A 24,692-nucleotide genomic window follows, 5' to 3' on the forward strand; every position below is an offset into this window, starting at 1 on the left:
AAATCAATTCAAAAAGTTTAGAGAAGATACGGCAAAAAAGATAAAGGCTATAAAGAAAACACTGGGCGTACATAAGGCAGAAGTCGAAAGTTTGAAAAAACAACTGGCAGAATCTATGGAAATGAAAGGCACAACACAAGAGATGAAAGACACAATGGAAACATACAACAGCAGATCTCAAGAGGCAGAAGAAAACACTCAGGAACTGGAGAACAAAAGAAAGCCTATACACAAAAGAACAGATAGAGAAAAGAATGGAAAAATATGAGCAATGTCTCCGGGAACTTAAGGACAAAACAAAATACAGGAATGTATGTATCACTGGCGTCCCAGGAGGAGGAGATGGGAAGAGGGGCAGAAGCAATCACAGAGGAAATAATCAATGAAAATTTCCCATCTCTTATGAAAGACATAAAATTACAGATCCAGGAAGCACAGCATACTCCAAACAGAATAGATCTGAATAGTCCTATGCCAAGACACATAATGATCAGATTATCAAGCATCAAAGACAAAGAGAGAATCCTGAAAGCAGCAAGAGAAAAGTGATCCATCACATACAAAGGAAGCTTAATAAGACTATGTGCAGATTTCTCAGCAGAAAGCATGGAGGCAAGAAGGAAGTGGTGTGATATATTTAAGATACTGAAAGAGAAAAACCTCCAACCAAGAATCCTATGTCCAGCAAAACTAGCCTTCAAATATGAGAAAGAGTTCAAAATATTCTCTGATAGACAATGAGAGAGTTTGTGAACAAGATACCTGCTCTACAGGAAATACTAAAGGGAGCACTACAGACTGACAGGAAAGACAGGAGTGAGAGGTTTGGACCACAATTTTGGGTGATGGTAGCACAGCAATGTAAGTACACTGAACAATGATAACTAAGAATATGGTTCAAAGAGGAAGGTTAGGAGCATGTGGGACACCAGAAGAAAAGAGGAAAAGATAAAGACTGGGACTGTGTAACTCAGTGAAACCTAGAGTGTTCAACGATTGTGATAAAATGTACAAGTATGTTTTTTCACGAGGCAGAACAAATGAATGTCAACCTTGCAAGGTGTTAAAAATAGGGAGGTATTGGGGAAAAAATGCAATCAACGTAAACTAGAGACTACAATTAACAGAATCATTGTATTATGCTTCCTTTAATGTAACAAAGGCAATATACCAAGATAAATGCAGATAAGAGGGGGCAAAGGGGAGGGGTGTGAGACTCTTGGCATTGGTGCTGTTGTCTGACTTTATTCTACATTGATCTAAGGTTATCTTTCCTTTTTGCTGCTTCATAGCTGTCATGTTGTTGTTTTTGTTGCTGTTGTTTTCCCTCTTTCTTTTGCCTCTCTACCTTCTTTGACTCTTCCTCCTGCTTTGTGGAAGAAATGTAGATGTCCTTACATAGACAGTGGTGATGGTGGTGAATACATAAGCATGTGACTATACAGGGAACCACTGATTGTTTACTTAGGATGGAAAATACGGGGTGTGAACAAAACATCTTAACAAAAAAAAAAAAAGGGTTGATGACGAAACCTTAAGGGCAATATACTGAGTGAAATAAGCCAGACACATAAGGACAAATGTTGCAGGGTCTCACTGATAGGATTTAATTATAATACACAAACTCATAGACATGAAATATAAGTTACCAAGATATAGAACGAGGCTAAAGAATGCGGAGCAACTGCTTAGTATGAGCAGAATGTTCAACTAGGCTGAACTTAAATGTTTGGAAATGAACAGAGGTGACGGTAGCACGTTGTGAGAATAACTAATAGTGCTGAATGGTGCATGAATGTGGTGGAAAGGGGAAGCTCAGACTCATGTATGTCACCAGAAGGAAAGTTTGGGGTTAAAACATGGGAATGTATAAAACAGTGAACCTTGGGGTGGGCAATGTTTGAGATTAACTGTACAAATATTAGCAATCTCTTTCATGAACCAGAACAAATGTATGACACTACAACTAGAAGTTAATAATAGAGGGGCAATAGGAAAAAACATATACTTATTGCAAACTATATACTACAGTTAGCAGTATTTCAATGTTCCTTCACAAATAGTAACAAATGTACTATACCAACACTACGAGTCAACAAAGGAGAGGGGGGTGGTTAGGGATATTATATGGGAGGATTTGAGTTTCCTTTTTTTTTTTGTCTTTATTTCTTTTCTGGAGTAATGAAAATGTTCTAAAAATTGAACAAAAATTAATTGTGGTGATGGATGCATAGCTGTATGATGTACCGTACCGGGGACAATTGATTGTACACTTTGGATCTTTGGATAATTGTATGGTATGTGAACAATCACAATTAAAAAAAATCAAAAAAGAAATTAAGACATTTACAGGTAAGCAAAAGCTAAAGGAGTTCATTACCAGAAGACATGCCTTATAGAAAAATGCTCAAGTCCTTCAGGCTGAAATAAAAGGACACTAGACAATAACTCAAAGCCATAAGAACAAAGAATACTGGTAAAAATAACTACACAGGTTAATATAAAATCCTGTTTTATTGTACTTTTGGTTTGTAACTGTACTCCACCCTCCCATATGACTTAACAGGCAAATATACAAAGTAAAATTTTAAGTCTATGTTAGAGGCATAAATACATAAGGATATAATTTGAGCCAATAATAATATAAAGGGGAAAGGATAAAGATACATAAGAATAGAGAGTATGTATACTATTGAAACTAGGTTGGTATTAGCCAAACTAGGTTGTTACTAGTTTAACACCTTATATCAGATAAGGGTTTAATATTTAGAATATACAAAGATCTCCTCCAACTCAAAACAAAAATACAAACAACCCAACTAAAACACAGGCTAAGGATTTGACTAGACATTTATCCAGAGGATAGTCAAATGGCATGTAACTATGTGAAAAGATGCTCAACATCATTAGCCATAGAGAAATGCAAAAACAAAAACTACAAGATACCACTTCACACCCACCAGAATGGTGATTATTAAAAAAACTGAAAATAGCAAGTGTTAGCGAGGATGTGGAGAACAAGGAAATTTCATGTATTGTTGTCAGGAATGTAAAATGGTACAGACACTGTGGAAAACAGTTTGGTGATTCCTCAGAAAGCTAAACAGAACTATATGATCTGGCAGTCCCACTCTTAGATATATACCCCAAAGAATTGAAAACAGGGACTGAAGAGAGATATTTTTACACCAGTGTTCATCACAACATTATTCACAAAAGTGGAAAGCAACCCAAGTGTATATCAACAGGTAAGTGGATAAACAAAATGTGATATAATCATATATGGAATATTATTTAGCCCTAAAAAGAAGTGAAGAGCTGGTACATGAAATCATCAATATGGATGAACGCTGAAAACATCATGTTGGGTGAAATAAGTCAGACACAAAAGGACACATATGTAAATAAATATACTATAGATAAGAGCCAGGTTTCTTACTGTCCAAGAAAGAAATTACAAATAAAAAGGATGGGTGTGTGTGCATGTGGGGGGCGGGAGGGGATGACCCATTGGGTATAAGACTGGAATCAGAGGGATCAATATGGTTTTTAATATACTATACAGATATAGAATTTGATTTTAATATACTAATAGATTCAGAATTAAATACTAACATGTTTGCATATAGATCAGTATATATACTATATACAATACATATCTCCTGCTTCTGTCCACTGAGAGGGCCTAAAAGTAATGACACTCCAGGAGCAATGAATAAATCTAGTACCCAAGTACTGATTTCTAAATACCATTCTCAAATAAAAGGAATCAGGGCTCTCTGGAGAAGTGTTTGATACCAGAACTGGGACAGAGAAAACACAAGTCTGGAACATCTTGTAGTGTCAAAAAATAAGGAGAGGCGGGGCAAGACGGCAGACTGGTGAGCTGTATGTTTTAGTTACTCTTCCAGGAAAGTAGGTAGAAAGCCAGGAACTGCGTGGACTGGATACCACGGAGCAATCTGACTTTGGGCATACTTCATACAACACTCATGAAAATGTGGAACTGCTGAGATCAGCGAAATCTGTAAGTTTTTGCAGCCAGGGGACCTGCGCCCCTCCCTGCCAGGCTCAGTCCCGTGGGAGGAGGGGCCGTCAGCTCCGGGAAGGAGAAGGGAGAACTGCAGTGGCAGCCCTTATCGGAAACTCATTCTACTGATCCAAACTCCAACCATAGATAGACTGAGACCAGACACCAGAGAATCTGAGAGCAGCCAGCCCAGCAGAGAGGAGACAGGCATAGAAAAAAAAGCACGAAAAACTCCAAAATAAAAGCGGAGGATTTTTGGAGTTCTGGTGAACATAGAAAAGGGAAGGGCAGAGCTCAGGCCCTCAGGCTCATATGCAAATCCCAAAGAAAAGCTGATCTCTCTGCCCTGTGGAACTTTCCTTAATGGCTCTAATTGCTTTGTCTCTTAGCATTTCAATAACCCATTAGATCTGTGAGGAGGGCCCTTTTTTTTTTTTTTTTAATCCTTTTTTCTTTTTCTAAAACAATTACTCTAAGAAGCCCAATACAGAAAGCTTCAAAGACTTGCAATTTGGGCAGGTCAAGACAAGAGCAGAACTAAGAGAGCTCTGAGACAAAAGGCAATAATCCAGTGGCTGAGAAATTTCACTAAACACCACAACTTCCCAAGAAAAGGGGGGTGTCCGCTCACAGCCGTCATCCTGGTGGACAGGAAACACTCCTGCCCATTGCCAGCCCCATAGCCCAGAGCTGCCCCACACAACCCAGTGTGATGGAAGGGCTTCAAATAACAGGCACACTCCACAAAACTGGGCGTGGACATTAGCCTTCCCTGCAACCTCAGCTGATTGTTCTAGAGTTGGGAAGGTGGAGCAGTGTGAATTAACAAAGCCCCATTCAGCCATCATTTCAGCAGACTGGGAGCCTCCCTACACAGCCCAGCAGCCCAGAACCACCCTGGGGAGACGGCACTCACCTGTGACATAGCACAGTCATCCCTCAACAGAGGACCAGGGGGTACACGGCCTGGAAGAGGGACCCACTTGCAAGTCTCAGGAGCCATACGCCAATACCAAGGACTTGTAGGTCAGTGGCAGAGACAAACGGTGGCAGGACTGAACTGAAGGATTAGACTATTGCAGCAGCTTTAAAACTCCAGGATCAACAGGGAGATTTGATTGTTAGAGCCACCCCCCCCCCTGACTGCCCAGAAACACGCCCCATATACAGGGTGTGCAACACCAACTACACACGCAAGCTTGGTACACCAGCTGGACCCCACAAGACTCACTCGCCCACACACCACAAAGGCAAAGCAGGGGAGAACTGGCTTGTGGAGAACAGGTGGCTCATGGACGCCACCTGCTGGTTAGTAAGAGAAAGTGTACTCCACGAAGCTGTACATCTGATAAATCAGAGAAAAGGACTTCAATTGGTCTACACATCCTAAAAGAACCCTATCAAGTTCAGCAAATGCCAAGAGGACAAAAACAACAGAAAATTATAAAGCATATGAAAAAACCAGACGATATGGATAACCCAAGCCCAAGCACCCAAATCAAAAGACCAGAAGAGACACAGCACCTAGAGCAGCTACTCAAAGAACTAAACATGAACAATGAGACCATACTACGGAATACAAAGGATATCAAGAAGACCCTAGAAGAGCATAAAGAAGACATTACAAGACTAAATAAAAAAATAGATGATCTTATGGAAATTAAAGAAACTGTTGACCAAATTAAAAAGATTCTGGACACTCATAGTACAAGACTAGAGGAAGCTGAACAACGAATCAGTGACCTGGAAGAAGACAGAATGGAAAATGAAAGCATAAAAGAAAGAATGGGGAAAAAAATTGAAAAAATCGAAATGGACCTCAGGGATATGATAAATATAAAACATCCTAATATAAGACTCATTGGTGTTCCAGAAGGGGAAGAAAAGGGTAAAGGTCTAGGAAGAGTATTCAAAGAAATTGCTGGGGAAAACTTCCCAAATCTTCTAAACAACATACACAAATCACAAATGCTCAGCGAACTCCAAATAGAATAAATCCAAATAAACCCACTCCGAGACATATTCTGATCACACTGTCAAACATGGAAGAGAAGAAGCAAGTTCTGAAAGCAGCAAGAGAAAAGCAATTCACCACATACAAAGGAAACAGCAGAAGACTAAGTAGTGACTACTCAGCAGCCACCATGGAGGCAAGAAGGCAGTGGCATGATATATTTAAAATTCTGAGTGAAAAGAATTTCCAACCAAGAATACTTTATCCAGCAAAGCTCTCCTTCAAATTTGAGGGAGAGCTTAAATTTTTCACAGACAAACAAATGCTGAGAGAATTTGCTAACAAGAGACCTGCCCTACTGGAGATACTAAAGAGAGCCCTACAGACAGAGAAACACAGAAAGGACAGAGAGACTTGGAGAAAGGTTCAGTACTAAAGAGATTCAGTATGGGTACAATAAAGGATACTAATAGACAGAGGGGAAAAATATGACAAACATAAACCAAAGGATAAGATGGCTGATTCAAGAAATGTCTTCACGGTTATAACGTTGAATGTAAATGGATTAAACTCCCCAATTAAAAGATATAGATTCGCAGAATGGATCAAAAAAAAATGAACCATCAATATGTTGCATACAAGAGACTCATCTTAGACACAGGGACACAAAGAAATTGAAAGTGAAAGGATGGAAAAAAATATTTCATGCAAGCTACAGCCAAAAGAAAGCAGGTGTAGCAATATTAATCTCAGATAAAATAGACTTCAAATGCAGGGATGTTTTGAGAGACAAAGAAGGCCACTACATACTAATAAAAGGGGCAATTCAGCAAGAAGAAATAACAATCGTAAATGTCTATGCACCCAATCAAGGTGCCACAAAATACATGAGAGAAACACTGGCAAAACTAAAGGAAGCAATTGATGTTTCCACAATAATTGTGGGAGACTTCAACACATCACTCTCTCCTATAGATAGATCAACCAGACAGAAGACCAATAAGGAAACTGAAAACCTAAACAATCTGATAAATGAATTAGATTTAACAGACATACACAGGACATTACATCCCAAATCACCAGGATACACATACTTTTCTAGTGCTCATGGAACTTTCTCCAGAATAGATCATATGCTGGGGCATAAAACAAGCCTCAGTAAATTTAAAAAGATTGAAATTATTCAAAGCACATTCTCTGACCACAATGGAATACAATTAGAAGTCAATAACCATCAGAGACTTAGAAAATTCACAAATACCTGGAGGTTAAACAACACATTCCTAAACAACCAGTGGGTTAAAGAAGAAATAGCAAGAGAAATTGCTAAATATATAGAGACGAATGAAAATGAGAACACAACATACCAAAACCTATGGGATGCAGCAAAAGCAGTGCTGAGGGGGAAATTTATAGCACTAAACGCATATATTAAAAAGGAAGAAAGAGCCAAAATCAAAGAACTAATGGATCAACTGAAGAAGCTAGAAAATGAGCAGCAAACCAATCCTAAACCAAGTAGAAGAAAAGAAATAACAAGGATTAAGGCAGAAATAAATGACATAGAGAACAAAAAAACAATAGAGAGGATAAATATCACCAAAAGTTGGTTCTTTGAGAAGATCAACAAGATTGACAAGCCCCTAGCTAGAATGACAAAATCAAAAAGAGAGAAGACCCATATAAACAAAATAATGAATGAAAAAGGTGACATAACTGCAGATCCTGAAGAAATTAAAAAAATTATAAGAGGATACTATGAACAACTGTATGGCAACAAACTGGATAATGTAGAGGAAATGGACAATTTCCTGGAAACATATGAACAACCTAGACTGACCAGAGAAGAAATAGAAGACCTCAACCAACCCATCACAAGCAAAGAGATCCAATCAGTCATCAAAAATCTTCCCACAAATAAATTCCCAGGCCCAGATGGCTTCACAGGGGAATTCTACCAAACTTTCCAGAAAGAACTGACACCAATCTTACTCAAACTCTTTCAAAACATTGAAGAAAATGGAACACTACCTAACTCATTTTACGAAGCTAACATCAATCTAATACCAAAACCAGGCAAAGATGCTACGAAAAAGGAAAACTACTGGCCAATCTCCCTAATGAATATAGATGCAAAAATCCTCAACAAAATACTTGCATATCAAATCCAAAGACACATTAAAAAAATCATACACCATGACCAAGTGGGGTTCATTCCAGGCATGCAAGGATGGTTCAACATAAGAAAATCAATCAATGTATTACAACACATTAACAAGTCAAAAGGGAAAAATCAATTGATCATCTCAATAGATGCTGAAAAAGCATTTGACAAAATCCAACATCCGTTTTTGATAAAAACACTTCAAAAGGTAGGAATTGAAGGAAACTTCCTCAACATGATAAAGAACATATATGAAAAACCCACAGCCAGCATAGTACTCAATGGTGAGAGACTGAAAGCCTTCCCTCTAAGATCAGGAACAAGACAAGGATGCCCGCTGTCACCACTGTTATTCAACATTGTGCTGGAAGTGCTAGCCAGGGCAATCCGGCAAGACAAAGAAATAAAAGGCATCCAAATTGGAAAAGAAGAAGTAAAACTGTCATTGTTTGCAAATGATATGATCTTATATCTGGAAAACCCTGAGAAATCGACGATACAGCTACTAGAGCTAATAAACATATTTAGCAAAGTAGCGGGATACAAGATTAATGCACATAAATCAGTAATGTTTCTATATGCTAGAAATGAAGAAACTGAAGAGACACTCAAGAAAAAGATACCATTTTCAATAGCAACTAAAAAAATCAAGTACCTAGGAATCAACTTAACCAAAGATGTAAAAGACCTATACAAAGAAAACTACATAACTCTACTAAAAGAAATAGAAGGGGACCTTAAAAGATGGAAAAATATTCCATGTTCATGGATAGGAAGGCTAAATGTCATTAAGATGTCAATTCTATCCAAACTCATCTACAGATTCAATGCAATCCCAATCAAAATTCCAACAACCTACTTTGCAGACTTGGAAAAGCTAGTTATCAAATTTATTTGGAAAGGGAAGATGCCTCGAATTGCTAAAGACACTCTAAAAAAGGAAAACGAAGTGGGAGGACTTACACTCCCTGACTTTGAAGCTTATTATAAACCCACAGTTGTCAAAACAGCATGGTACTGGCACAAAGATAGGCATATAGATCAATGGAATCGAATTGCGAATTCAGAGATAGACCCTCAGATCTATGGCCGACTGAACTTTGATAAGGCCCCCAAAGTCACTGAACTGAGTCATAATGGTCTATTCAACAAATGGGGCTGGGAGAGTTGGATATCCATATCCAAAAGAATGAAAGAGGACCCCTACCTCACCCCCTACACAAAACTTAACTCAAAATGGACCAAAGATCTCAATATAAAAGAAAGTACCATAAAACTCCTAGAAGATAATGTAGGAAAACATCTTCAAGACCTTGTATTAGGCGGCCACTTCCTAGACTTTACACCCAAAGCACAAGCAACAAAAGAGAAAACAGATAAATGGGAACTCCTCAAGCTTAGAAGTTTCTGCACCTCAAAGGAATTTCTCAAAAAAGGTAAAGAGGCAGCCAACTCACTGGGAAAAAATTTTTGGAAACCATGTATCTGACAAAAGACTGATATCTTGCATAGATAAAGAAATCCTACAACTCAATGACAATAGTACACACAGCCCAATTATAAAATGGGCAAAAGATATGAAAAGACAGTTCTCTGAAGAGGAAATACAAATGGACAAGAAACACATGAAAAAATGTTCAGCTTCACTAGCTATTAGAGAGATGCAAATTAAGACCACAATGAGATACCATCTAACACCGATTAGAGTGGCTGCCATTAAACAAACAGGAAACTACAAATGCTGGAGGGGATGTGGAGAAATTGGAACTCTTATTCATTGTTGGTGGGACTGTATAATGGTTCAGCCACTCTGGAAGTCAGTCTGGCAGTTCCTTAGAAAACTAGAAATAGAGTTACCATTCGATCCAGCGATTGCACTTCTCGGTATATACCCGGAAGATCGGAAAGCAGTGACACGAACAGATATCTGCACGCCAATGTTCATAGCAGCATTATTCACAATTGCCAAGAGATGGAAACAACCCAAATGTCCTTCAACAGATGAGTGGATAAATAAAATGTGGTATATACACACGATGGAATACTACATGGCAGTAAGAAGGAACGACCTCGTGAAACGTATGACAACATGGATGAACCTTGAAGACATAATGCTGAGCGAAATCAGCCAGGCACAGAAAGAGAAATATTATATGCTATCACTAATGTGAACTTTGAAAAATGTAAAACGAATGATTTACAATGTAGAATGTAGGGGAACTAGCAATAGAGAGCAATTGAGGAAGGGGGAACAGTAATCCAAGAAGAACAGATAAGCTATTTAACGTTCTGGGGATGCCCAGGAATGACTATGGTCTGTTAATTTCTGATGGATATAGTAGGAACAAGTTCACAGAAATGTTGCTATATTAGGTAACTTTCTTGGGGTAGAGTAGGAACATGTTGGAAGTAAAGCAGTTATCTCAGGTTAGTTGTCTTTTTCTTATTCCCTTGTTATGGTCTCTTTGAAATGTTCTTTTATTGTATGTTTTTGTTTTTTGTTTTTTGTTTTTTTTTTTCCATACAGTTGATTGAAAAAGGAAAAAAAGGTTAAAAAAAAAAAAAAAAGAAGGAAAAAAATATGTAGTGCCCCCTTGAGGAGCCTGTGGAGAATGCAGGGGTATTGGCCTACCCCACCTCAATGGTTGCTAACATGACCACAGACATACGGAACTGGTGGTTTGATGGGTTGAGCCCTCTACCGTAGGTTTTACCCTTGGGAAGACGGTTGCTGCAAAGGAGAGGCTAGGCCTCCCTATAATTGTGCCTAAGAGCCTCCTCCCGAATGCCTCTTTGTTGCTCAGATGTGGCCCTCTCTCTCTAGCTAAGCCAACTTGAAAGGTGAAATCACTGCCCTCCCCACTACGTGGGATCAGACACCCAGGGGAGTAAATCTCCCTGGCAACATGGAATATGACTTCCAGGGAGGAATGTAGACCCGGCATCGTGGGACGGAGAACATCTTCTTGACTAAAGGGGGATGTGAAAGGAAATGAAATAAGCTTCAGTGGCAGAGAGATTCCAAAAGGAGCCGAGAGGTCACTCTGGTGGGCACTCTTGCGCACAATTTAGACAACCCTTTTTAGGTTCTAAAGAATTGGGGTAGCTGGTGGTGGATACCTGAAACTATCAAACTACAACCCAGAACCCATGAATCTCGAAGACAATTGTATAAAAATGTAGCTTACGAAGGGTGACAATGGGATTGGGAAAGCCATAAGGACCACACTCCACTTTGTCTAGTTTATGGATGGATGAGTAGAAAAATAGGGGAAGGAAACAAACAAACAGACAAAGGTACCCAGTGTTCTTTTTTACTTCAATTGCTCTTTTTCACTTTAATTATTATTCTTATTATTTTTGTGTGTGTGCTAATGAAGGTGTCAGGGATTGATTTAGGTGATGAATGTACACCTATGTAATGGTACTGCGAACAATCGAATGTACGATTTGTTTTGTATGACTGCATGCTATGTGAATATATCTCAATAAAATGAAGATTAAAAAAAATAATAATAAGGAAAGTGGTATAAAAAGGGTGTGCTGGTTTGAATGTTATGTCCCCCAGGAAAAGCCATATTCTCTGATGCAGCCTTGTGGGGCAGATGTTTTGGTGCTGATTAGATTTGCATGGAAATGCGTCCCACCCAATTGTAGGGGATAACTCCGATGAGATATTTCCATGGAGTCGTGGCCCCACCCATTGAGGGTGGACCTTGATCAGTGGAGCCATATAAATGAGCTGACTGTCAGAGGGAACTCAGTGCAGCTGTGACTGATGTTTTGAAGAGGAGCTATAGCCAAGAGGGACACTCTGAAGAAAGCACAGGAGCTGCAGATGAGAGAAAGTTTGAAGACGGCCGTTGAAAGCACTCTTGCTCTGGAGAAGCTGAGAGAGGACAAATACCCCAAGTGCAACTAAGAGTGACATTTTTGAGGAACTGCAGCCTAGAGAGGAACGTCCTGGGAGAAAGCCATTCTGAAACAAGAACTCGGAGCAGACGCCAGCCACGTGCCTTCCCAGCTAACAGAGGTTTTCCGGACACCACTGGCCATCCTCCAGTGAAGGTACCCTATTGTTGATGTGTTACGTTGGACATTTATGGCCTTAAGACTGTAACTGTGTAACCAAATAAACCTCTTTTATAAAAGCCAATCCATCTCTGGTGTTTTGCATTCTGGCAGCATTAGCAAACTAGAACAAAGGGGGCATGTCAAAAGGATACAGGAGCCAACCTACAGAGCCTTCACACAAAAAAAGCAAACTCTAGACTGACTTTCAAAGTATGAATAGGAATGTTCCAGGTAGACTGTATTCTATGAAGGGAGAACAGAATATAAGAAGGCCAGGAATCATTAAAAAGCATGGTACAGAAAGAGCTATAGGTAATTCAGGACTGTTGAACCATAAGATGAAAAATGAAGACTTGTTGAGGATCAGGTAAGGGTCATATCATAAGAGGCTTCACATGACAAGTTAAGGAATCTGAAGTTTATTCCTACTGAAGGGTTTTAAATTGGGGAGCAAAATGATCAGGTATACCTTTTCAAAAATGTATCACATTAAATGTATATTTGCTAAATATACTTGGCTTTATAATTGACAAAATATCCCAAATCAATAGAATTAACTGAAAACCTAAGACTGGTCAATAACAATTCTTGGAGATGATCTTAGAAATTTTCAAAATGTCTCCTATGAAAGCAGAAAAGAATAACTATAAATGAAATTCAAAATTATTAGAAGTATTAAGAGCCTCAGCTTTACTGCTTCATAGGCAGGAGATTTTCAGTTCATTTTATTTTTTCTTGTCTTAAAAATTTTTTTTTTTCCAGTTCATTTTAAAAATTAAAAAGGAGCACTTGCACCAAGGACTCCCTTACCAGAGAGGCATATGCTTTGCACTATAAGATTCTTGGCCAGTGGCAGGTCCGGCTTCTTATTGCATTTGGTCTAAAAACCAGCCCAAGTGGCTTAGAAGCCCATTTCCATGTCATTGTTGTAGCACCCACAAACCACAAAAAGCTTCTGACCCAGATATCCCAGTTACCTCCCTGGATACCAATTATTGTTGCTTTCATTAGGGCTCTTATTACAAAGTTGCATAATTTTTTAATGGCCCACTCCTACTGTTCCTATAAACCTGCTTTGTTTTGTTTTAATTCAATTTTATTGAGGTCTATTCACACAGCATACAATCATCCAAAGTGTACAATCAATTGTTCACAGTACCATCATATAGTTATGCATTCATCACCCGAATCTATTTTTTGAACATCTTCCTTGTACCAGAAAAATTGCAAATAAGAATAAAAAATAAAAGTAAAGAGGAACACTCAAAACACCCCACCTCATTCTATTTTTCATTTAGTTTTTTGTCCCCATTTTTCTACTCATCCATCCATACACTGGATAAAGGGAGTGTGATCCACAAGGCTTTCAGAATCACACTGTCGCCTCTTGTAAGCTACATTGCTATACAATCGCCTTAAAGAGTCAAGGCCACTGGGTTGTAGTTTGATAGTTTCAGGTATTTACTTCTAGCTATTCCAATGCATTAAAACCTAAAAAGGGTTATCTATATAGTGCATAAGAATGCCCACCAGAGTGACCTCTTGACTCCATTTGGAATCTTTCAGCCACTGAAACTTTAATTCATTTCATTTCGCATCCCCCTTTTGGTCAAGAAGATGTATAAACCTGTTTTTTAACGTACAGTTTTACATAAAACAAGGTTTTTTCAGAAACATGAGTAGAAACATGTTTTTGAATTTGATGTCACTTGTGGAAGCGTTAAGAGCATTAACAATTTACCAATTTAGCTTTTAAAAACGTACACCCTCAATTTAAACACTTGGTACATACTAGAAAACTAATGGATAAACTCTTGAACTCTCCTCAGGTAATTCAAAATACTGATATATGTGCCTTAGATTTTGACTTGTAATGAGAGCAGAGTATGGTGATGATCAATATATAATGATTGAGAAGAATCCTAAGAGGGTAGAAAATGTATGGGGCCTGTGGATGCAAGCATGGCTTGATTTAGTCATCCTTGTGCCTTAAAAGGTGCTAACGTTGCCAAGAAATGCATAATGATAGGCACAGAGTAAACCCAACTTATATAATTAATGCAAGTTATTTTAAGTAGCAGGTTTCTTAGCTGTCATTGAGACACATTTACTACACTGAGACTATCACATCTGGATAAGGGTTGTTTTGTTTTGTTTTTGAGAGACAAAGAGAGTAAAAGCATCCAGAAAACTGTGTAACTCACAATTTATCAATGACAGAACTTAGTGAGATACTATTACTCTTGATTATGATAGAATCAAATAATTTTAGCCCTCATAAGTTAATTTTATAGTTGCATTTTACTTTTTTCTTTTATTCATGGTATAAGGTTTTATAAAAAGCCAGGATATGTGGAAAATGATTTGAGCATCCATATCTGTATTATAGATAAAAGGTTGGTGAATTTTTTCTGAAAAGGACCAGAGAACAAATATTTTTGGCTTTGTGGGTCACATGAGGTCTCTGTTGCATATTCTTCTTTTTTGTCTTAAAAACAACCCTTTAAAAATTTAAAATCCATTCTCAGCACGAGCTAAAACCTAGCCATAGGCCAGATTTGGCCCGTGTCCTAGTTTGCCAATCCCTTCTACAGAAAAATGAAAATGAAACCGAACACTTCTATTAGCTTGAAAAAGTTACATTAATTAAACAAAGCAAACAAATAATAAACCTGAATCTTGCAGTAACACATTCATATTAACAATTAACATAAAAGAATTACAAATTCTGCATACTATAGTTTTCAACAAAAATTACTGTTTTTTAACATTACATAATTCTTACTGCTATTTAAGGAATGCTGTCTTTAAAAATCAGCATTTTTCAAGTTCAGAATTTTTAAAAAATTAAATTATCTTCAACTACAACAAAATTAAGGATTTCTGTTCAAACAAAGGCACGGATTGGTAGCAGATTGGAAGGTGGTATCAGCAATATCTATGAGATCCCTGTGTAAGTTACAAAAGGAATCTCTGCATGTTAACAAGAAGCCAAAAGAATATACACAGGTAAAGGGAAATGACTGGCAAGTATATGAAGAGAAGTTTGATATCATTTGTTATAAGATAAATACAACTTTAAGGATACCACATTGTATCAATGGAATTGGTAATATTTAGAGAGCAGGATAATAAGAAGGGTTAGTGAGAATATGGGGAGATAGGATATCTTTCATGCACTATTTAAGAGGTTATAAATGTTAGCAGCCATTCTGGACAGAAGGCAATACTTTAATTTTTATGAATACTCTATATATAGTAGTCTAAGTTCTGGTTCTATACTTAGAGAAACCCTTGGCAAGATACACATGGGACACATAAGGCTGACACGTAGATAATATGGAATGCTGAGACTATAAGAAGCAATAAACAGATTTACATATGTCAGGGATAGATATTAAAACAACATTGAGTGGAAAAAGTGAACAAAAGGACACCCATACCATTAACTGTTTATACAAATTAAGAATACATATGTACACTAAAATAATAGTCTGCAAGGGCATACAGTAAACACATGACAGTGGCTGCCTATTAGGGAGAAGAAAAAGGGAACGAGACAAATTGAAAAGAGGAAAACATAAAATAGAATAAAATCAAGAAGGGGCCTTTGTGTAGACTTCAAATGACAACAAATTGTGAACCAAGGAGTAAAATTAACTCAACTCTCTTTAAGTGAATTAAAAAATAATAAACAAAATTAGATGAGCCATATTTTATATTGCCTTGTAAAGAGAATTTAAGATTTTTAAAAAGATGAATTAAGCATTGTTACACATCTATAAAATTTTGTAAATACAATATTCTGTCCTGTTCCCGCTTTCACACACCACACCTTTCTATCCTTAATTGTCTCTAGGCCACTAATAATATGAGGTATGATTTATTCCTCTGTACCCCACACGACCCTCAAAAGATTTCGGTTTCATTAAAATCGGGATACACCCATGAAAGTGTAGCATATAAACATCATTCATTGTGTATACTGGACATTAAAAAGTTTATTATCTATTAGAAAATTATTTACTACTTAATTTTCATTAAAGATAATTTTCACTATAAATCATTTCATATTATATTATGCTATATACCACAAGAGGGAGCTATAGGTACAATCACATACTCTATCACAACTACTAAACCCTGATTAATGTATTAAGAACACAGTAACACATCCCATGAAGAAGAAGTAAAAGGACATGAAGTTTTAGGCTGGGTTGACAGACCATATAAACGTAAAATAGATAAAAAATGGCCTCCAAAGTACAACACAAATTCTGAGTAAATGATAGAACATTATGGCTTTAGAGGAGTGATTAGTTAGGTAAGGATTATCAGGGTGTGCTGGTTTAGATATATTATGTTCCCCAAAATGCTTTGTTCTTCGATGCAATCCTCTGGGGGCTGACATATTTAGTCTTGATTAGGTAGGAACCTTTGGATTGGGTTGCTTCCATGGAGATGTGACCCAACCAACTGTAGGTGGTAACTCTGATTGTTATTAGTTCCATGGAGGCATGGTCCCGCCCATTCAGCATGGGTCTTAATTAAATCACTGGAGCCCTATAAGCGCTCAGACAGAAGGAGCTCAGTGCTACGGCCAAGAGAGACATTTTGGAGATGGCCATTGAAAGCAGACTTTTGCTGACACTTTGCTCCAGAGAAGCTGAGAGGACAAAACACCCCAAGAGCAACATTTTGAAGAAAGCACAGGAGCTGAGAGAGGAGCTAGAACACAACCCGGGATCAGCAGATGCCAGCCACGTGCCTACCCAGCTAACAAAGGCTTTCCAGATGCCACTGCCCTTCCTTCGATGAAGGTATACTTGTGTTGATGCCTTAATTTGGACATTTTTATGGCCTTCAGACTGCAAATTTGTAACCAAATAAATCCCCTTTATAAAACCCAATCCAATTCTGGTATTTTGCCTGATGGCAGCATTAGCAAACCAGAACCAGGGTGAACTTTTCTAGATAAGGTAAAATCTGAGCTGAGCTTGGAAGAAGAGGGATTGCTGATGAAGGAAGGGCAATCAATAAAAGTAAAAGTTATACAGGTGGCATAAATAAGTTAAAAAGTAAAGAGAAAAGAAAATTAGCTTAACTAAAATATAAAGGTCTTAACTAAATAACAGAAAAAAGATCAGCTATAAGCATATTGGAAGGTTAAGAACACCATACAAATGATGAGATCCAGTTTGCTGTCAATATATAAACATTTAGAAAATCTAATATATTCAAATCATTTACTATATCCAACACAGAAGAAAACAAGGAAAATAAAACATGATCCCTGTCTATCAAGAATTATAGTCTAGAAGAAAAGATGAGAGAAATTTTGCAACAAAGATAAACTGACATCATTAATTAGCTACTAATTATGGCTAATACTACTGAACCTATTAACCATAACATAAATTATTGCAACAAGTAAAGCACCACAATAAATGATGTCCCCAAAAGTATTACATTGTTGATACAGATAGGGTTGGTGGGAGGTAGTAACAAATTTCTTATCTTACCGTAAGCTATTTTTTTAAAGGAAGAATACAGAAATAACAATGGTTATAGATATATCCATGTACTTTGATATATGCTTTGTGTCCTACTTTCCCACCTAGATCATTAGACATATAAATTATTTTGATTGGCAATAAATGTCTGTCAACATTCAATGAGGAAGATAACAACTTAAGGTACCTAAGTTCTGATTTCTCTTAGATCCCCCAAATCTACTAAAGTACTTCAAAGCTGCCTGAATGATTAGTAAAGAAAATGCTTTAATTTGTAGTTTTATCATCATGTTTGGGTCGTTACACAGTCAGCAAAATCAAATTTATCTATGTTTAAAATTACGAAGAACTGATGTGAGGTATTTTTTTCTAAAAAAAAAACTAGCATTTTTTTTTTTACTTGCTTACTTACCTCATCCATCTTCATACATGTGCCAAAATCAGCTAATTTTAGATGTCCATGTTTGTCCAAGAGCATATTGTCAGGCTTCACATCTCTGTGTATTAAACCCATGGAGTGTATTGCATCCAGAGCAAGAACAACTTCAGCAGTATAAAATTTGGCCCATTTTTCAGGTACATCATAGTTACTCATAAGGTTTACAAGGTCTCCTCCAGGCATGTACTCCATTACCATGTATAGATATCTATCATCTTGAAAGGCACAAAAGAGCTGGAAAACAAAAAGGAAAGGAAAAAATTTTTTAAAAAAATAAAAAAAAAAACCACCCACAAAACAGGAAAAAAACCCTTACTACTGAAAAAGACAAATTATTATATAACTTCAAAAAGGAGCTGAAATCCATGAAATCTTTTAGACAAGAACATGTTTCATGGAAAAACAATATCAGACAACTTACATGTATACGTTCTTCAATCTTACTATCAAAATATGCATACATGAACATAATATAGGAAAATAACTAAACAGAAACACTTAAAAAGAGAAACAATAGGAATAAGGGATATAAAACACAGAAGAATGATAGAAGAATTCATAATTGTAAAATGAAAAAGAAAAAAAACTTTCTGAAAACAAAACAAACTACAGCAAACAACCCCTATAAAAGACGGCTGAGGAGGTAGGAACAGTTTGGAGAGATCTAAAAGATACCAGAGCCAATGCATATAAGAAGAAGGAATAAGTCCCATCCTACTGGGTAGAATGAATAATTGGTAGCAGGGCCTTCTGCTCTCTGTCATCATGCTGCTTATAATAAACAGCAGGTGGCAGTGTTACCTGCAACAAGGCTAAAGCAGTGTCATTGGAGAAGAGAAATAAAACACCAACCTTTTGCTACTCACCTCCAGGAGAGACAGAAAAACACATGCTCAAAAGGAAAGGTATCTGCACATTCACCCAGCAATATGCCCCACCCCTCACTGAAGCAAGCAATGCAAACAGAAAAGATTTCCAGGGACAAATAGGGAACTTCAAATGCAAACATAACAAAACCAAGAATCAATATTTGAGAAAACCATCATTATGAAATAAAGGCAAAACAGTTCAAGAAAAAACAAATAATAACACTGAAGGAAATGCTTGATGGGACTTAAAGCTACCCTTAAAATTGAGGGCAACTTTAAATATGTAAAATTAGTATCCTCAAAAGGATAACAAATGTCACATCATTAAACAAGAACAGGCTGATGAAGGAAAAATACCTGAAGCCTAGGAATTAAATATATGACTTATAATAGGAGAACAAAATACAGAGCTTGAAAAGCAAGCAAAGAAACTTTTGCTGAATAACACTTTGAAGAATTAAGAGATTTAAAAAATAGAGCAAAGATAGCAAAGCTCTCATGTCATCCAAAAAGAAGTTCTGGAAAGAAAGAACAGAGACTAGAAGAAAAAGAAATAGTAAATAAAAATTTCTAGACATGAATAAAGTTTAAAATGTAGGACTGAAATGGCATCTAATTGAAATGGGGAAACACAGACAGCCAGTGCTAAAATTTCAGAAATCCAAGAGAAAAATCCTAAAAGTTTGTTAAGGGAAAAAGGCTGCTTATGTACAAAAATATAAAATAATGTTGACAACTAACTTCTCAGCCAACATACATCATACAAAAGACCACAGAGCCATATCTTCAATGTTTTGAGAGAAAATAAATTTGATCCTAGAATATGGCAGACTAGAAAACAAATGAGATTGCAAAATAAATATGTATTATACTATCCAAATTCTTAGAAATTTTACAATTGGCAAACCATCTCCGAAAGAATTGTTCAATGATACAGAGTAACCACAGACTACAACTGTTCTAGTTGTTATTGTAGTGGTTATTTTAGCTTAGTTCCTTTCCTTTGCATGATATTACAGTTGTTTATACATGTTATTGTAATGGCTATTTTAGCTTAGGTACTTGAGCTGGTTTGAATCTATTATGCTCCCACAAAAGCCATGTTCTTTTAATCCAATTTTGTGGGGGCAGACTTATTATGGGTGGGATCTTTTGATTAGGTTGTTTCCATGGAGATGTGAGCCATCCAACTGTGGGTGAGACCTTCTGACTACATCATTTCCACGGAGGTGTGACCCTGCCTATTCAAGGTGGGTCTTGATTAGTTTATTGGAGCCCTTAAGAGAGCTCAGGGGCCAACACAGACAAGAGGTGTTCTAGACACCATCGGCCTTTCTTCAGTGAGGTATCCTCTTGTTGATGCTTTAGTTTGGACACTTTTATGGCCTTAGAACCGGAAATTTATACCCTAAGAAATCCCCTTTATAAAAGCCAATCCATTTGTGATATTTTGCATAATAGCAGCTTTAGCAAACCGGAACAGTTGTCATTGTAATGTAACAACTCCATTTCCCCTTACTTGAATCCCAAAAAATCCTAAACTCTTCAGACTAAGGGAAACAGAGTTGAGCTTTTTTCTTACTCCTGTATCCTTTCTTGGCAGCCATGAAATAAAGCACTTTCTCTCTCTGAAGCAACAGTGTCACTATACTGATTTCACTGCGGCAATTTTCAGAGTAACAAAACAAAGAAGGAATCCAAGTAAGAGGATTGTGTGAGACATAAGAAAGTGAGGCAAATTAAAAAAATTAAATGAGGACACACTGCATATATTCATGGATCTGAAGACTCAATAGTATCAAGATGGCAACCCTTCCCAAATTGATCAACAAAGTCAATGCAATCCCCATCAAAATCCCAGTAGAGTTTCTCCAGAAATCAACAAACTAAATTGCTACAACCACACTGGAAAACAGCTTGGCACTGCTGTTTTTTGTTTCTGTTTGTTTTTTTTTTTGGACAGACTGAATGTTTTATTTCAACAGACTTTGCTGGTTAAATAAAAAAGGTAGTGGTGGGGGATTCAACATGTCAAGTGGGAGCAAAACTTCCACCCAAGACCTCAGAGCCCCTTCTGAGGCATCATTCATGAGTCTTTGCTAGCTCCAACACAAACAGGAGCTGAGTTTTCTAACTTTTGTTAAGAAAAATCTATCAAATACGTTCATTCTCGCAGAGGTGAGGGCTGGGTCCTCAGGGAAGAGATTCTGGGCTTAGAGCATCTGGGGGTCTCAAGAGGTGAAGCTGGGGGCCAACCCAGCTGAGTTGCCAGGAGATCCTGGGAACAATCAGTTCCAGAGCCCTAGTACCTAGAAATTCCACTTCTAGGAATGTACCCAAGAGAATTAAGCACAAGAACATTTATGGCAATATTGCATGTAACATACAAAATTTTAAAAATATACCAGCCAATTGTGTTATATACATACAATTGAATAAAATACAACAATAAAAATTAACAGACTTCAGCAACATGGATAAATCACACAAACATAATGTTGAACAAAAAAGCTAGACACAAAGGAAGATATAATCAATGATTTCACTTACGTAAAGTTCAATAAACTGGGAAAACTATGATTTTTGATTGCTTCAGAGGAAAACTAGAAAGAAAAGCAAGGAAGTGCTTACTAATAAACTCAGAAGAACGGTTACTTTGAGGGGAAAGCATGAAGGCAGTGATTGCAAGAGAGCACAAAGGGGACTTCTGGAGTACAGGCAATGCTTCCTTTCTTAACCTGAAAAGTGAACTTGGGATAAACCCTTCTGCCGTTTGTTATCTTTTTTTTAATGCACTTTTCTGCGTATTTCACAAATAAAACTATTTTTCAAAAAAAGAGTGAGGAGATTTACAGTAGACCTCAAAGAAAAACATATAGCTTCATATGCCTTTATAGATATCCCTTATTATCCTAACATTCATCATACATATTCCAAAAAAGGGATATTGTATTGGAAAACAAAGATTGACTATAAAAGTTATGCAAATGACTAAAGAAACTAGGAAAGAACAATATAAATCCAAAGAAATAGGAACTAGGGAATATGAATGAAAAAAGCAGAAAATAATAAGAAAGAAAACCTACAAAAGTACATTCTATACATAAAACCAAAATTTGACATATTTGAAACATCTACTCATAGAATAGTAAAAGACAAGAAAGATATAGTCACAGAAAGTACAAACTGTGCCGGTTTGAATGTATTATGTCCCCCAGAAAAAGCCATATTCTTTGATGCAATCTTGTGGAGCAGAGATTTTAGTGCTGCTTAGATTGGAATTCTTTGAGTGTTTCTATGGAGATGTGCCCCACCCAACTGTAGGTGATAACTCTGAGGAGATAATTTCTATGGAGGTGTGGCCCCGCCCATTCAGCATGGGCCTTGATTACTGGAGCAGTATATAAGCTGAGACAGAAGGAGTGAGCTTGCTACAGCCAAGAGGGACACTCTGAAGAATGCCCAGGGGCTGAGAGAGGAGCTGCTGATGAGAGACAGTTTGAAGATGGCCGTTGAAAGCAGACTTTTGCTCTGGAGAAGCTAAGAGAGGACATATGCCCCAAGAGCAACTGAGAGTGACACGTTTGAGGAACTACAGCCTAGAGAGGAACACCCTGGGAGAAAGCCATTTTGAAACCAGAACTTTGGAGCAGACGCCAGCCATGTGCCTTCCCAGCTAACAGAGGTTTTCTGGACGCCACTGGCCATCCTCCAGTGAAGGTACCCGATTGCTGGTATGTTACCTTGGACACTTCATGGCCTTAAGACTGTAACTGTGTAACCAAATAAACCCCCTTTTATAAAAGCCAATCCATCTCTGGTGTTTTGCATCCTGGCAGCATTAGCAAACTAGAACACTGACTCAAGAAGTAAATGAAAACCTGAGTCAGTCAACCATCACATGAGAAATTAAAAAGGTAGTAGAAGATCTACAGTGATAAATAAATAAATGATGACAATAATGATGATACCAGGGGAGAGAAAAAAAACTAGGTAGGAGAACAAAAAGTATTTCAAGAGTTTTTATGTTTTACTATTTTAAAAGAAAGATTAAAATTAAATACAGTAAAATGTTGAAATTTGCTAAAACTGTGTGATAAATACACACATATTCATTATATAACTTTCTACTTTTCCATATGTTTAAAATATATCATCATATGAACAAATAAACTATAAACAAATCATGAGACTATAGAAGAAAATGGAATACTTGATATTAAGGAACTATTCTTAATATTTTAGGTGTGATAATGATACTGGTATTAAAAATTTTAGAGTCTTTTTCTTTTACAGATACATTTTGAACTATCAATGGATGAAATAATATGATACCTAGGATATACATTTTAATATAATCTAGGAGGGGGAAGAGGGAGACAGATAAAGGATATTAATATATAGCAGGGGTTGACAAACTATGGCTATGGATCAAATCTGGCCAGCCACCTTTTTTGTACAGCCCAGAATGGTTTTTACATTTTTCAATGAATGGAAAAATCAAAAGAATATTTTGTGACACGTAAAAAGTATATGAAGTTATATTGGATCACAGTTACACTTGTTCCTTTGTTTATTTCTATAGCAGCTTTCAAGCTACAATAGTCAATGCTTTCATCACCTTGCACAGCTGCTCGGCACCCTACAAATCTCGATGCAGTTATAACTTGACAGTGTTTTGTGTGCCATGTATCAGCACATCATAACATTTTCAAATTTACCAGTGCATAGCCATCGTATCAAAACAAGAAACTATAGAAGAGTGTACTTGGAATGAAATGCTTTTAAGCACATTGTACTATGGATTATTTTCTTATTGAATTAGATGGCAAAAATATATGAATCTATCGTGTTAATGAACCAGCAGTGTCAAACTATCATTTGTTCTTGTGGACTTAATCATCTTCAGTTCCATAAATTTCTGTCAGAAATAGATGTTGAATATTCTGACTCACTCTTCCACAGAGCAGTTCAATGTAGCAGTGGTAAAGTTTTACTGCAATGTTTTGAGCTTAGAGCTGAGACTAAAATAGGTTCTGGGCAAGAGAAACCACCCTCAGTCACTATTATTATACACTGAATAGCTTCGGAAATTAACTTTTGCTATGGGCTAAATGTTTCTTAATGAAACTAAATAATGTTTCTAAATAATGTTCCACAGTTCCAGCAGCATTTTTCTTAGACCTTGACAGAAGTGCAAAGGAAATATTCGTATTTCAAAATCCATTTAAACTTTAAAATGGAGGAGCTTCTACCTAACCTCCAATTAGAAGTGATTAATCTGCAATGTAACGACATTGCTAAAAGACAAATATTAAAAGAGGAATTTAATAGAATGCTATAATTGCCTTCCAGGCAATTAATATGTTCAATTAAAACCATATGCTCAAGATCAACATCAACAGCCATAAATCATGCAGACAGTGTGTACTCTTTGATAGCACATAATGAAAATGGCATTTCACCTCTGTGGTTTTCTCTAACCATAACTCCAGTTTAATAATGAAGAAAACATCAGACAAATTCCAATAGAGGGGAGCCACGTCTTACAATAGACCTAACCAGTACTCATCAAAACAGTCCAGGTCATCAAACCCAAGGAAATCTGAGAAACTGCCACAGTCAAGAGTTGTCTAAGGAAATAAGACA

At 37.0% G+C, this 24,692-nt stretch overlaps 1 protein-coding gene across 4 annotated transcripts in view; it reads right to left on the bottom strand.

Moving 5' to 3' along the window:
• The window catches only part of ROCK2 (Rho associated coiled-coil containing protein kinase 2), a 213,213-nt gene that overhangs the window by 71,561 nt on the left and 116,960 nt on the right, over positions 1–24,692 (bottom strand). For all 4 annotated transcript variants that reach the window (XR_005213332.1, XR_005213333.1, XM_037812984.1 and 1 more), the window contains exon 5: positions 18,148–18,408. Coding sequence is in view for 2 of the 4 variants with exons in the window: in XM_037812984.1 (XP_037668912.1) it covers positions 18,148–18,408 (261 nt within the window). In the remaining 2 variants the exon portion in view is untranslated. The remainder of the gene's footprint in view (positions 1–18,147; positions 18,409–24,692) is intronic.

Source organism: Choloepus didactylus, chromosome 20 (genome assembly GCF_015220235.1).
Source record: "Choloepus didactylus isolate mChoDid1 chromosome 20, mChoDid1.pri, whole genome shotgun sequence".
NCBI classification, from domain to species: Eukaryota; Metazoa; Chordata; class Mammalia; order Pilosa; family Megalonychidae; genus Choloepus; species Choloepus didactylus.